We start from the raw sequence: 12,930 nt of genomic DNA, 5'->3' as shown, positions 1-12,930 counted from the left end.
GTGTGTGTCTTTATATAGGAAATAAGAATACTATTACTTCCCCATTATGTTTCATGTACATTATAAAAGCAAATATGAAAAGTAGATACAACTTATGATCCTCAGAAGTAAAGATGAAATTGTAGATATTTTTTGAAGTAGATTTTCCCAGTTCTTATGCACAACCTGGTTGGTTCTTTGGCATTTTTGGATATATAAATGTTTGTATGTTGTAGAGGCTATTTATCATACAGATATATTAATATAGGCCAGGGGTCAGAAAAGTTTTTCTGTAAAGGACCAGATAGTAGATATTTTAGGCTTTGCAAATCAGCTACTTAATTCTGTCTCAACTGCCTCATTCTGCCATAGCAGTGTAAAAGCTGACATGGACAATATGTAAACAAATGGGTGTGGTTGTGTTCCAGTAAAATTTTCTTTTCTTTCTTTTAAAAAATTTTTAATGTTGATTCATTTTTTTTTGAGAGAGAGAGACAGAGTGTGAGTCGGGGAGGGGCAGAGAGAGAGGGTGACACAGAATCTGAAGCAGGCCCCAGGCACAGAGCCTGATGCAGGGCTCAAACTCAAGAACCATGAGATCATGACCTGGCCAAAGTCGGACGCTTAACCGACTGAGCCACCCAGGTGCCCCTAAAATTTTATTTTCAAAAAAGTGACATCTGGGCAGGATTTGGTGCATGGGCAATAGATTGAAATTCCTGATTCAGGCCAATGGCAAGAATAAATTAATAAAGGTTACAAGATTTTTAATTTATCAGAGAATGGCTTTGGTGCAAGGAAAACATCTCATTTTTAAGTATAGCCACTCTCTATTCTATGCAAAGAACCTGCTATTTCCCCATTCATTTTTAATTTAAAGCACTTCTGTGTATAGCATAATTTTACATGATGTTTTACCATGCAAAAATAGTATGATTATAAATTATTACTTGGTTTTTATGTACTACCTAACAAACAATATGTCGTTCAAATTAATTTGCATTTTCAATTTGACCCTTGGGAATGACTAGAGCATCATGCTTTGCTGAGAACACTTACTGTATACTTGTAATTGTCCACGGAAGGAGTTTTTTCCACGTGAATTTTCAGCTCTGCACTCATATAGGCCTGCATCATCCAGCTGCACGTTGGGTATTTCCAGCACTGCCTGAGATTTCCGCAGACGTGCCTTACTAGGAATATAACCATTAACCTTCATCCATGTGATTGTTGGAACTGGGCTACAATTAAGAGGAAAAATACTGTTAATACACTTTCCATTATTAGGAACATAGATTCTATTATCTGGTAATTTAAGCACTTAATCGGCTGAGTGCAATAAAGTGTAATCACAATTAAAGACCACGTGCTGGTTGATATACTTCACTTTCCATGTGTATTGTCTGGTAAATAGTTAAATTCAAGGAAGATAGTTTCCTTTTCTTTCATATTTCAGGAAGGCAATTCAGAGACAATATTTTATACATTTTAAAACATTATGCTTTATTTAAAAAAACATTTTAAGATTGTTTGAATGGCAAAGGTAATTTATGAAATTACAAAAGTAATGTATGATTATTCCAATACATTGAAAAAATGACTCATGAACTAAATGAACTAAGAACTCTTTTTGCTCCAACCTCTGCAAGTATCTTCTTTTTCAATGACAAATGCAATTTGTTTGTTATCTCCTACCTTGTCTTAATGATGCATATATATGTATGTATATATATACACATATGATTTATTTGTGTTTTGTTTAAAAATGTAAGTCATATACTTGATATTTACTAAAAAAATTAAAATCAAGATAAACTCCTGACTAACTCTATTTGATGGCTATATATTATTCCATTATATAAACATATCAGAATTTAATCAACCAGACCCTATATTTAGACATTAAGTGTAGTCTCAGTTTCTCTCCTTTCCCTTTTATTTTTTCCCACTAAGAAACAATATTGCTACAGACAACTTTGCACATATATCATATACTATAGCTTTTATTTTCTACAGCAGACATTCACAAAAGTGAAATTGATGGATCAAAGGGCACCCACATTTTTCATTTTAATAAGTACTACCAGATTGTTTTTCAATAATATAGTAGCAGTTTCCATATCTATCAGTAATATATGAGGCTGTTACCCCATATCTTTGCAACCATTTTATGTGATCAATCTGTTTAATTTTTGTCAGTATTAAGAGGTAAAAAATGTTTTGTTGCTACTTTAATTAATATTTCTCTGAACTCAAAGAAGATTGAAACATTTTTATATTTTTATTGGCTATTTGCATCTACTTTTCTTTGAATTGTTTGCTTATGTTATTTTTCTATTTTTTCTTTCATTTTTCTATTTGCCAATTGCATTTTTAAACTTTATTTCTTAGAGTTCTTTGTGTATTAGAGCCACTAAGACTTTGTTTCTCAGAAAAATTCTTCCTCAGGTATTAATAGTTTATGGTGGCTTCTACAATACACTTTTATATACAGTTTTAGAAGAAACAAACATATGTATAGTTTCCTTCACAACCTCTAAATTTGTTTGTTTAAAAAATTATATGTACACCTAAGTTTATGTCCATATTTTATGCATTGTTACTGCCAGTATTTTGTGTTTTGTTTTTTTGTTTTTGTTTTGAACAGATTGATCTTTAATCCACCTGGAATATATTCATGTTTTTGGTGTGAGATAGGGAATTATTGCAGTATCATTACAGTAAAACTCCTTTCCCCACAATATTTGGTATCTTAAGTTTGTCATTAATTGGTTCTCACATACTTGAATTTGTTTCAGGCTTCTCAGTTCTGTTCCACTGATTTATTTATTACTATCTATATTTAATGCACTTTATGGTTTGGACCCAGTCTACTTTCTCAGTTTGATTTCTCACTATTTCCTTCCATATCTCGTGACCCAGAAACATATCTCTGTGTGTTCCCAATTATATCTGTTAAAATCCTACTAATCCTCTGAGGCCCATCCTAAATTCCTCCTCTTCAGTAAAGTCTTTACCAAAGTCTGCAGGGATTTTTTTTTTTTTTTCTGTTAAATAACAAAGTGCTTTGTGTATCTCCTATAACTCACATCTCTTATAACCTTCTACCACAGATTGTAATTGCTAATTAGTTTTTTACACTAATTTTTCTTATAGTGGAGATAGCAATGTTCACTAATATAAACAATGCTATGTATTTTGAACATCTTTTTGATTTGTTCCTTAGGAATAAATGTAGTATTGAAATTTCTGGATTATAGTTTGACAATTTTTCTTATTTATTTAGGTAGGTACATATATCCAACATCCAGGAGGAATGAACCTTGCATTTTAGAATAATCTTTACATTGGCATGGCATATCATTCTTTTAATATGTATGAGAATTAATTTGTGATTTTTTAAATGAGTATTTTTACATCTATATTCAAAGGTGAGAGTGTCTTCAGCTTTTTAGGTTTATTCGTTTGTGTGTGCGCTTACTTTTTAGTGGTTGGTTTGTTTACAAGCTAGTTTTGACGATTTGGTATCATAGTGATGGAAGATAGCTTAGTGAACATGCCAGAATATCCCCCTCTCTCTGATAGCTTAAATAGTAGGGAAATTATATGTTCCTTAGGATACTGATAGCATTTTCAAAAAAAGTTACCCGGTCTGCCATCATTAGTGGAGTTAGTTTTTTTTTTACAATGATTGCAGTTTCTTCTAGGTTTTCTTTAATTGTGTTGGGCTCTACTTATGTCAACTTTGGCAATTCAGGTTTCCCTAGAAAATCAAGTACTCCATCCATAATTTCAACATTTTAGCAATAAGCTGTATAAATAGTGATTTAAAATTATTTAAAAATTCCTCAGTAATGAGTGGTTGCACATTGTAGTAGTAGTTAAATGTGGGATCCATTGCTAGACTTCCTGGGGATAAAAAAGCTCTGGAACTAGAATCTATTTAACATCTTATTCCTTCAGTTGCCTCAAATGTAAAATATGGTGGAAATAATACAATCTATTTCAGAGAGTAGTTGTGTACATTAATTATTTAAAGAGCTTAGGACAGAGCAAGCGAACAAAAAAAATATTTGCAATAATATGGCAAGGATGTTTGTATTTACTTTATAATTTTAGTAGTATATGCTGTCATCCCCTCCCCCCAACTTGTTTAGCTTTGCATGTTGGTTAAGAGCATGGAACTCAGGGAATACAATTTAGGTTAAAATACAGTTTGAACACAAAGATGCTATGGGATCTCAGGAAAGTTATCTAAGTTAATAAATCTAATTTCTCCATCTGTAAAATGGAGATATTTGCTCCTTAAATGGAAATATATGTTTTTTTAATTTCTTAATGTTTATTTATTTTTGAGAGAGACAGAGACTGAATGTGAGTGGGTTGGGTCAGAGAGAGAGGGAGACACCGAATCCGAAGAAGGCTCCAGGCTCTGAGCTGTCAGCACAGAGCCCAAAGCAGGGCTCGAACTCAGGAGCTGCAAGATCATGACCTAAGCCGAAGTCAGAAGCTCAACCGACTGAACCACCCAGGCACCCCAAGAATGGAAATATTTTGAGGGCAATGGCATTATCACTCTTGTTCGTCAATATGTTCACAGTGTCTCATAGAGTGCTAGGCACATAATTAGTATTTAATAAATTTATGAAATAATGATTCTCATATTATTTTGAGCTTTAAGTGAGCTATGTTTTTGTAAATTACTTAGCAAAATACATTTCAAATAGTGAGTACCCAATAAATATTAGATGTATTGATTTTTAAATGATTAGCTTTGTTAGAGTTTGTCTATTTTATTGGTCTTTAAAATAAGAATTTTGAGTTTTTACTTTTTTATTTTAATTCAGGAGTTTCCATTTATTTATTTATTTATTTATTTATTTATTTATTCCTCTTTCTTGATCAGTACATTTATATTGTACTTCTAGCTTTTTGAGCTGAATGATCAATATAGTTATTATTTATGGTTAATAATAAAATCATTTAAGGCTGTCTTTTCCTCTGATATCAGACATAGCCACAAGCCATATGTTTTGATACGTAGAGAGAGTGACTTGTACAGTTTCTGCTTTTTAGAATTTGTTGAGTCAATCTTTATAGCTAAACATAGGATGAATTATTGTGAAAGTCGCATGTCTATAAAAAGGTATATTTTATTTATAATAAAAGTTTAGGGGCGCCTGGGTGGCGCAGTCGGTTAAGCGTCCGACTTCAGCCAGGTCACTATCTCGCGGTCCGTGAGTTCGAGCCCCGCGTCAGGCTCTGGGCTGATGGCTCGGAGCCTGGAGCCTGTTTCCGATTCTGTGTCTCCCTCTCTCTCTGCCCCTCCCCCGTTCATGCTCTGTCTCTGTCTGTCCCATAAATAAATAAAAACGTTGAGAAAAAAAAATTAAAAAAAAAAAAACTGATTATAATAAAAGTTTAAAATAGCTTTTAGGTATTTTTTGTTAACACTAAATGTGTAAACAAATAAAATAAAGTGTACACAAATAAATAAATAAAGTGTAAAACACTAAAAGTATTATTTTAGTGTTTTCCAAATGTTTAAAGAAAGTTAACTTATGTCAAAATAAATCTTCTGTGGAACTTTGTAATGATAAAATAAGAAACCATGTAATTAAAAAGAAGGAGCGAATAGAGTTAAAATGTCTTAAAGTTCTTTTACTTTGGGGAAGATAGTTAAGATATGAACTCCAGACTTTAGGAATGCATGGTAAAATTAATAGGGTAACTATTAAAAGCAGTATAATTTTCCAAACAAATGTAATATATAGCAAAAAGTAGGAAGCTCAACCCTTCCCAGTATCCATTCCTTTTTTCTCCTGGGTACATGTTTGCTTTTTTTTTCTATGCAAATAGGTATGACCATGATACTGATTTCTCACCATGAAATGTAGTGGAATTATTCCCCAGCAAGTCTCTATTCAGTCTTTCCCTGTTGACTAAGTGGATCTTAATGCCCAGGGCAATTTTGGAAGTCAATGGTTGAAATAGCAGAGATTAGGTCTTTAAATGACTGTGCGGAGGAAAGTGTCAAACTACTATTTCACCAGTGCCAATCAAAAATTCTCTTTGGATACTATGTGAATGATATATAAATATTTATCCTTGCTAAGGCCCTAATATTTGAAGATTTATTTATTATACCTACTAGCATTATTTTACTAGCATAGAAATTGGCATATAAAAATGTATAACTGTCATAACAAGACATAAAATATTTGGAACAGTCAGGATGAAAGAGATACAGATCTGGTACTGGGGAATAAGAAAAGGAAGATCCTGTTTATGTAGTGGCAAAATATCTGGTAAAACTTATACCTTTGATAGTTTGAAAAGGTCATCCATATGCTTACATAGCCTAGTCAAGGAATTGGAAAATAGAATACTAAAAGTGTGTGTGGATTGTTACCAGCTTTATTTACCAAAATATTAGATAAAAGAGATTAGGTCAGGAAAATACAGGATAGATTGTCAGTAGAATTAATGAGAATAGAAAGACTGCAAAATGTGGGACCCTGGTCAATTAAGTAGATTAATTGCAAAAATGGCCTCTATTCTTAATCACTCTCTATATCCATATCTTTTGATTTCGGTTCAGGTCATGATCTCATAGTTCCTGGGATTGAGCCATGTGTGTGGCTCTGAGCTGACAGTGTGGAGCCTGCTTGGGAATCATTCTCTTCCTTTCTCTCTCTGTTCCTCCTCCAGTTGAGCACATTTTCTCTCTCTCTCTCTCTCTCTCTTTCTCTCTCTCTCCCCCAAAATAAATACATAAACTTAAAAAATAATTGGAGTTTGGAAGACAAAAAAGATAGTCTGTTGACAAGTACTTTGAATCTGGGCTGTCTTATGACTTGCTTTGGGTATTAAAATGTAGCTTTACAAAGATTTGTGTGATTTTGCTCTTTCCCTTGGAAGCTTGCCTTTGCCATGAGAATCATTTAAATTAGCCTTCAGGAGAATGAAAGAGCACATGGAGTACAGCCACATTGTCTAGGCAAAGGACATTCCAGGGCAGCCAACTTCCGATGGACTCTTTAGCTGACATGTTTATAATCTAGTTCAGCTGGTATCAACCCAGTCTGAGACAAATCTGCAGAAATACACAACCATTTCTGCTTTTTTATAAATAATAAATGGTTATTGATTTAAGCTGCTATTTTGGGGGTTTTTTATGCAGCATTGCTATGGGAATACATAATTGATACAGTTAGAAAATCTCATTTTTTATAGATCCTAGAGAGTAGGAAATAAGAATAAAAAGACAAAGGGTAGCAAGGGGCTATTAAAAATCAATCTCATGGCAAAATTAAGAGTTTTGATGTTCTCAACCAAACCTGATGATATCAAGGTAGCTGCCATTATATTGAGGGAAAAGAGGCTTGGGGACTTAATTATTTCCAGCAAATAACTTTAAATGGAGTTACTAGTACATGGAATTGTGTGGAAGCAAACAGATCAGAAGCCAGTTAGATTTTGAGATAACTGCATTGCCAAAGAAACCAAGAGTCTGAGTTTAAAGCAACAACAAAAATTTGAGTATTTGAGTCTTAAAACAAATTTTAGGTTTCAAAATGTAGACCAACAGGAGTTTAAGTTACAAAATTTGAGCCCACAAGGAGGGAATGCTCCTCAGCGTACATTTCAATTATGGCCATGGAGTAAAACAAGGAAAATGTTAGAGAGTAGAGCCAAGATACTCTGAAGGGTAAACAAGGCAATTTCTTCCGAAGAGTGACATCAGTCTCTGATTAAGAACCCTGTCACACTCCCCCACCCTAACACACACACACATAAAGGAGAGGGGCTTTAACATGAATTATTTTGCAGAAGAATTTTATATTTTTGAGAGACAAGTGGCTAGTTTGATTCTCTCATTCTATTTTCTAAATGGAATATGTTTTCTGGGACACTGGGGTGGCTCAGTTGGTTAAGCGTCCAAATCTTGGTTTCAGCTCAGGACATGACCTCATGGCTTCGTTGGTTTGAGTCCTGCATCAGGCTCCATGCTGATGGTGTGGAGCCTGCTTGGGATTCTCTTTCTCCCTCTGTTTCTGCCCCTCCCAACTCACGCTGTCCCTGTCTCTCTCAATATAAATAAATAAGCTTAAAAAAGTAATGTATTTTCTCTAGATAACCAATTATTGTTCCACCATTATGTGAGGACACACAATTTATCTTTTAAGTATCAGAATCAGGATAATCCATATCTGGCCCTGATAGAGATCTAGAAGACTTGAGGGGATGCAGAGACCAGATGGGATTTGGTTTATTTTCCTTGGGGAAGGGGTGAGTATATTCAATGTGTGGGGAGAATTTAAATGTTATTCAGAAGGATAGATTGGCTAAGTGTTAAAAAAACACATTTCCCTTTCTTCCTTAGTCTAGTCCCTTAGTCAGGGGAATGTGATTGAGTTCTGGCCAATAGAATAAGGAGAGATTAATGTACCAAACATCATTCAGGTACCAAATCCTCCACTTCAAATTTCACTTTTCCCTGATCATTGGTAACTCTTGATGAAAAATATATAGGAAAATGTTTTTCTATCCTTACAGGGAAGCAGTGATTTTTTCAATGTTTAAAACATTGCTATTCATAAAAAATATTGATACATTTGACTGAATTAGTATTAACAATTTATTTTCATTAAAGGACACAACTAGGGAGAACTTATTTGCCACACAATTTCTAACAAAGACTAATAAATAGATTAAATAAAGAACTCTGACAAATCTGTAAGAAAAGTCAACTTGTAAAAATGAGCAAAAGACAAAGAGGAAGCATATATAATCAAAATGCATTAAATCTTTTTAATAATTGGAAAAATACAAATTTAACTTCAATGAAATTCCATTTCATACCTAACAGATTAGCAAAATCTATAGGTCTATACATGTAATACATGTAACAGCACTCCAATGGGTCTAAAGGGTTAACTTGCTTCAAGATAACACACTCCTTACTTGCTGACCTAAACCCTGGATCCATGGCAGATAGATCACTGGCCTTGAGGAGTAAATGTCCAAAACTTTCCTGGGCAGCAGAGATCAGCAAGTTTGTTTGAAGCTGCCTCTGCTTTCTGATTAGCCCAGCCATTTTTTTTTTTTTTTTTTTAGCAAACTGTTTTTCTTTTTTCAGGTCATGCAAATGATTTTAATAACCTCCTTTTGTGTATCTGTAGAGTTACTTTCCATTACAGACAGAACAGAGTACTCCTCCACATCATGAAATAAGAACCAGCCCCGTGCCCTTGCACAACTCCAAGGCACTGAGATAAAATTTGTTATCTGACATCAAGTCTGTATGCAATCAAGAAATGTTGCAGACCACTGCACTCCCTTTACTGACTAGCTACCCTAAACCCCTTTGAAAACCTCAGGCATCCACCTTCTCCCCAGGTAGCCTGCCTCCTAAGTAAAGATCAAATTCTTTTCTGGTCAAAACTTGTCTCTTGAATATTGGCTTTTCCAGAAACAAGCAGCTGAACTTGGGATTTAGTAACACTCACGAACACACACACACACACACACACACACACACACACACCACGATTTAAAATAGAATTCTTGCAAAGAGTATATTATAAGGTCTTGCTTTTTATCCAGTGTGACATTGTGTCCCTTTGGTGTATCTTAGTGAATTTACATTTCATATAATTATCTGCAAAAAGTGTAGATTTATGAGCTTGCTGTCTATCCCATCAGTTTTTTTGTTCCTTTTTTTCCCTTCTTTTCCTTGTTTTCTGTTAATTATTATTATTATTATTATTATTATTATTATAGTATTTCATTAAACTCCTCTACTGGTTTTTACGTATAGCTGTTTTATGTATGCATCATTGTTGTAAGGCTTGCAATATTTGCCTGACAGCATTACACTAACATGTCTCGCTTCCCATCCTTTGTGCTATACTTATCCTGCACATTATTTCTATATACTTTATAAACCCTCTGATACATTGTTATTATTTTTACTTTAGAGAAAGAGTGGAAATTAGAATATTGAGAAACTAAAAAGTAAATATATTTTATATTTGCACATATTTATATCCATATCTATGTTATCTATCTATATCTATATCTATATCTGTATCATCTATATATATCATCTGTCTGTATATCTAACATTTATTGCTCTTCATTCCTTTCTGGGGATCCTATAATTAGATTATAATGTATTTTTCTTTGTGTTTAAATTTCTTGTGTTTCATTGAACTTTGGGAGTACGTGAAGTTATGTTTTTCAATAATGTGATAACTTTTGGTTACAATCTTTTTTTTTTTTGCTTGTCTACCCCTGTCTTCTGAAATTTTTATATACATTAGATGATTTAATTATTATTTCACAGATCTTTAGCATAGTTCAGTTTTTTGCTCTCTATATACTGTATTTTGTATTTTATTTTTGTTTCATCTTCAAGTTCATTCATCTCTTCTTCTACAGTGTCTAATATGCTATTAAGCCTATCAAATACAATTTTCATATGAAAATAATCACTTCTGGCTTGATATTATTTTCTTAAATCTAGATTTCTATATTTTCTTAAAAAATACAAAATTACTAAAAACTTTTCATGGCATCTTTTTCTTCCGTCTTTAATCTTTATATCACTTCTACATTAGTTTGTGTCTAGGGGCTTGGTAAATAGAATTATAGCTGGCAGTTATTTACCTAAGAACACACTACCTCGAACAGTCATGACCAAAATTAAAATTGCTATTCTCCACTTGCCTTAAATTTTTAATGTCTTAATTTTGAGTAGTTTTCCATTGACTTTATGATTCCTGCTTGAACCATTTTAAGCTATTTTATTTCCTTAACTATAATAAAATCTCAATTCCTATACTTCCCTTCATTTAATCTATCAGGGAAAGAAACCCAATATGAACAGAAACAAAACTGCATATGAAGGCAAAACTGTGGGATAAGGATGAGTACACCCAAGATAAGAAATTGCAAAGGACATGAGAAAACACTTCTGGTAGTAGATGGACAAAATTGTGCTTTGATGACATAAGAAAAAAGGAGATCTAATAAGTAAAAAATCAAGAGAACTTAACTATATGCCAGACCTGTATTAGAAATGAATATAAATAAAATATTTATTTTTGGCCTTAAGAAATCTATAACCCAATTAGAAAGAGAAAAAAATGAACCGAATGATTCAAATACAGAAGGGGACAGTGTTAAGAGAATGCAGTCAAGAAGGCTATTTATGGGGCATCTGGATGGCTCAGTCCGTTAAGCATCCGACTTTGGCTCAGGTCATGATTTCCTAGTTTATGAGTTAGAGCCCTGCATCAGGCTTTGCTCTGACAGCTCAGAGCCTGGGGCCTGCTAATAATTCTGTCCTTCTCTCTTTCTTTCCTCTCTCTCTCTCTCTCTCTCTCTCTCTGGCCTTCCTCTGCTTGTGTTGTCTCTCTCTCTCTCTCAAAAATAAATAAACTTTTTTTTTTTTAAAGAAGACTATTTCAGACTGGAGGGGCTGAGAATGATACATGAGATGCACCATCAAGGATGAGGAAAATTCATCCAGGCAGCAAAAGCACATTCTTGGCGGTAAAATCCATGTACATGAACACAGAAAACTGTCAGAGAGCATGGCAGGCAGATTCGTGGAACTTCACATAGCTTGGTAGCCTACATTGAATGATGTGTGCAGGAAAGGACTGGCAAGTTTATTGAAAGTACACATTTTCCCTTTAAAAACAAAGATATCTTCAAATTATGAAAGTTTTAATGCTGTTTACTTCCAATTTTCTTTCTTATATCCTCAAGACGAGTATCCTAAAATGTTTGCCTCTAAGTTGTTGGAAGCTTTGGACTGTGGATATTTTGAAAAGTATTGATAGAGCTTATTTGGAAAGATTTCTGTATGCAATGGAATACATATGCTATTATAAGATGAAATAGTGATCCTGAATCTACTGGCCATGCTCACTTTTTATAGGCATTTTGGATAACCCATTATCATTTACCTTGTCCATGACAACTCAGGGTAATCAAATAATTTTTACTGCTTTCAAAAAACTTCTTTGTAATCAGGAAGAATTAATTCATTTTTTGTAGGTGTTTGGGATATAAACATTTTGAGTAGAGTAAGATTTTAATTTGTTTGATATTATTTTTCAAAGCAAGTTTATTTTCAATAATAACATGGATATAAGGTTGTTGCTTAAAAAGAGGACTGATTTTAGCTATACTGAAAGGATGAGTAGAAAAATCAGCTTTGGTGGTAATCCAGAACATACATTTTTCCCTATTTCAGTCTGTTGAAATTATATCTGTTCAACTCCACATTTGATTTTCATGTAGAATAAGCAATGCAACTTAAAGAAGATAAAGGAGATTTTATCTAACTAATGTTATACAGAGGATGGCATTATTCATTTGGCTCAAAAATATCTGTTAATAACAGTAAAAGATGATGTGAAGCCACATTGAAATTCTGACACAAGCTTTTTGTTAGGTACTATTGTATTGAAGTGACAGGATAAAAAGTGCCTCCAAATGTAGTTCTAGAAAGTAAGAAAAGTGTTGGATGAACTTTGGCCATTGTTGCAGTCATTAAAGGTATTTTTTAAAGATCATTTTTATACATAAGATAAGGTAATGTGTAGAATCTGTCAAGGCAAAAGGAATACTTAGCTGTAAAGATTTAATGATTTCAAAGGAAAGTACTCCCTAACTGCAAATCACCATTTATAGACAAATTGTAGGTCTGTCTAATGGAGCTTCCTATTTTCCTTGCATAAGTCACAAGTGAGACATGAATTTTACATCTGATGTGAAAATATATACAGTTATGGCTCCTTTGTGACTTGCACAAAAAAAGAAGGAAACATTGTATATCTTTGATTGAAACTGAAAGAACTAAGTTTTATAACTTTTCTCTAAGAAAGCACATAAAAAACCATCATAAAAAAAAGCTATTGAGCCAAAGGTATT

At 33.3% G+C, this 12,930-nt stretch overlaps 1 protein-coding gene across 3 annotated transcripts in view; it reads right to left on the bottom strand.

Moving 5' to 3' along the window:
- The window catches only part of CNTN5 (contactin 5), a 1,407,026-nt gene that overhangs the window by 332,819 nt on the left and 1,061,277 nt on the right, over positions 1 to 12,930 (bottom strand). For all 3 annotated transcript variants that reach the window (XM_040489700.1, XM_040489698.1, XM_040489699.1), the window contains one exon: positions 1,039 to 1,220. In XM_040489700.1, coding sequence (XP_040345634.1) covers positions 1,039 to 1,220 — 182 coding nt within the window. The remainder of the gene's footprint in view (positions 1 to 1,038; positions 1,221 to 12,930) is intronic.

Source organism: Herpailurus yagouaroundi, unplaced genomic scaffold (assembly GCF_014898765.1).
Source record: "Herpailurus yagouaroundi ecotype Mexico unplaced genomic scaffold, PumYag 180, whole genome shotgun sequence".
NCBI classification, from domain to species: domain Eukaryota; kingdom Metazoa; phylum Chordata; class Mammalia; order Carnivora; family Felidae; genus Herpailurus; species Herpailurus yagouaroundi.
The sequence above is the reverse complement of the archived record's forward strand: the minus strand, read 5'-3'. Positions and strand labels throughout refer to the sequence as shown.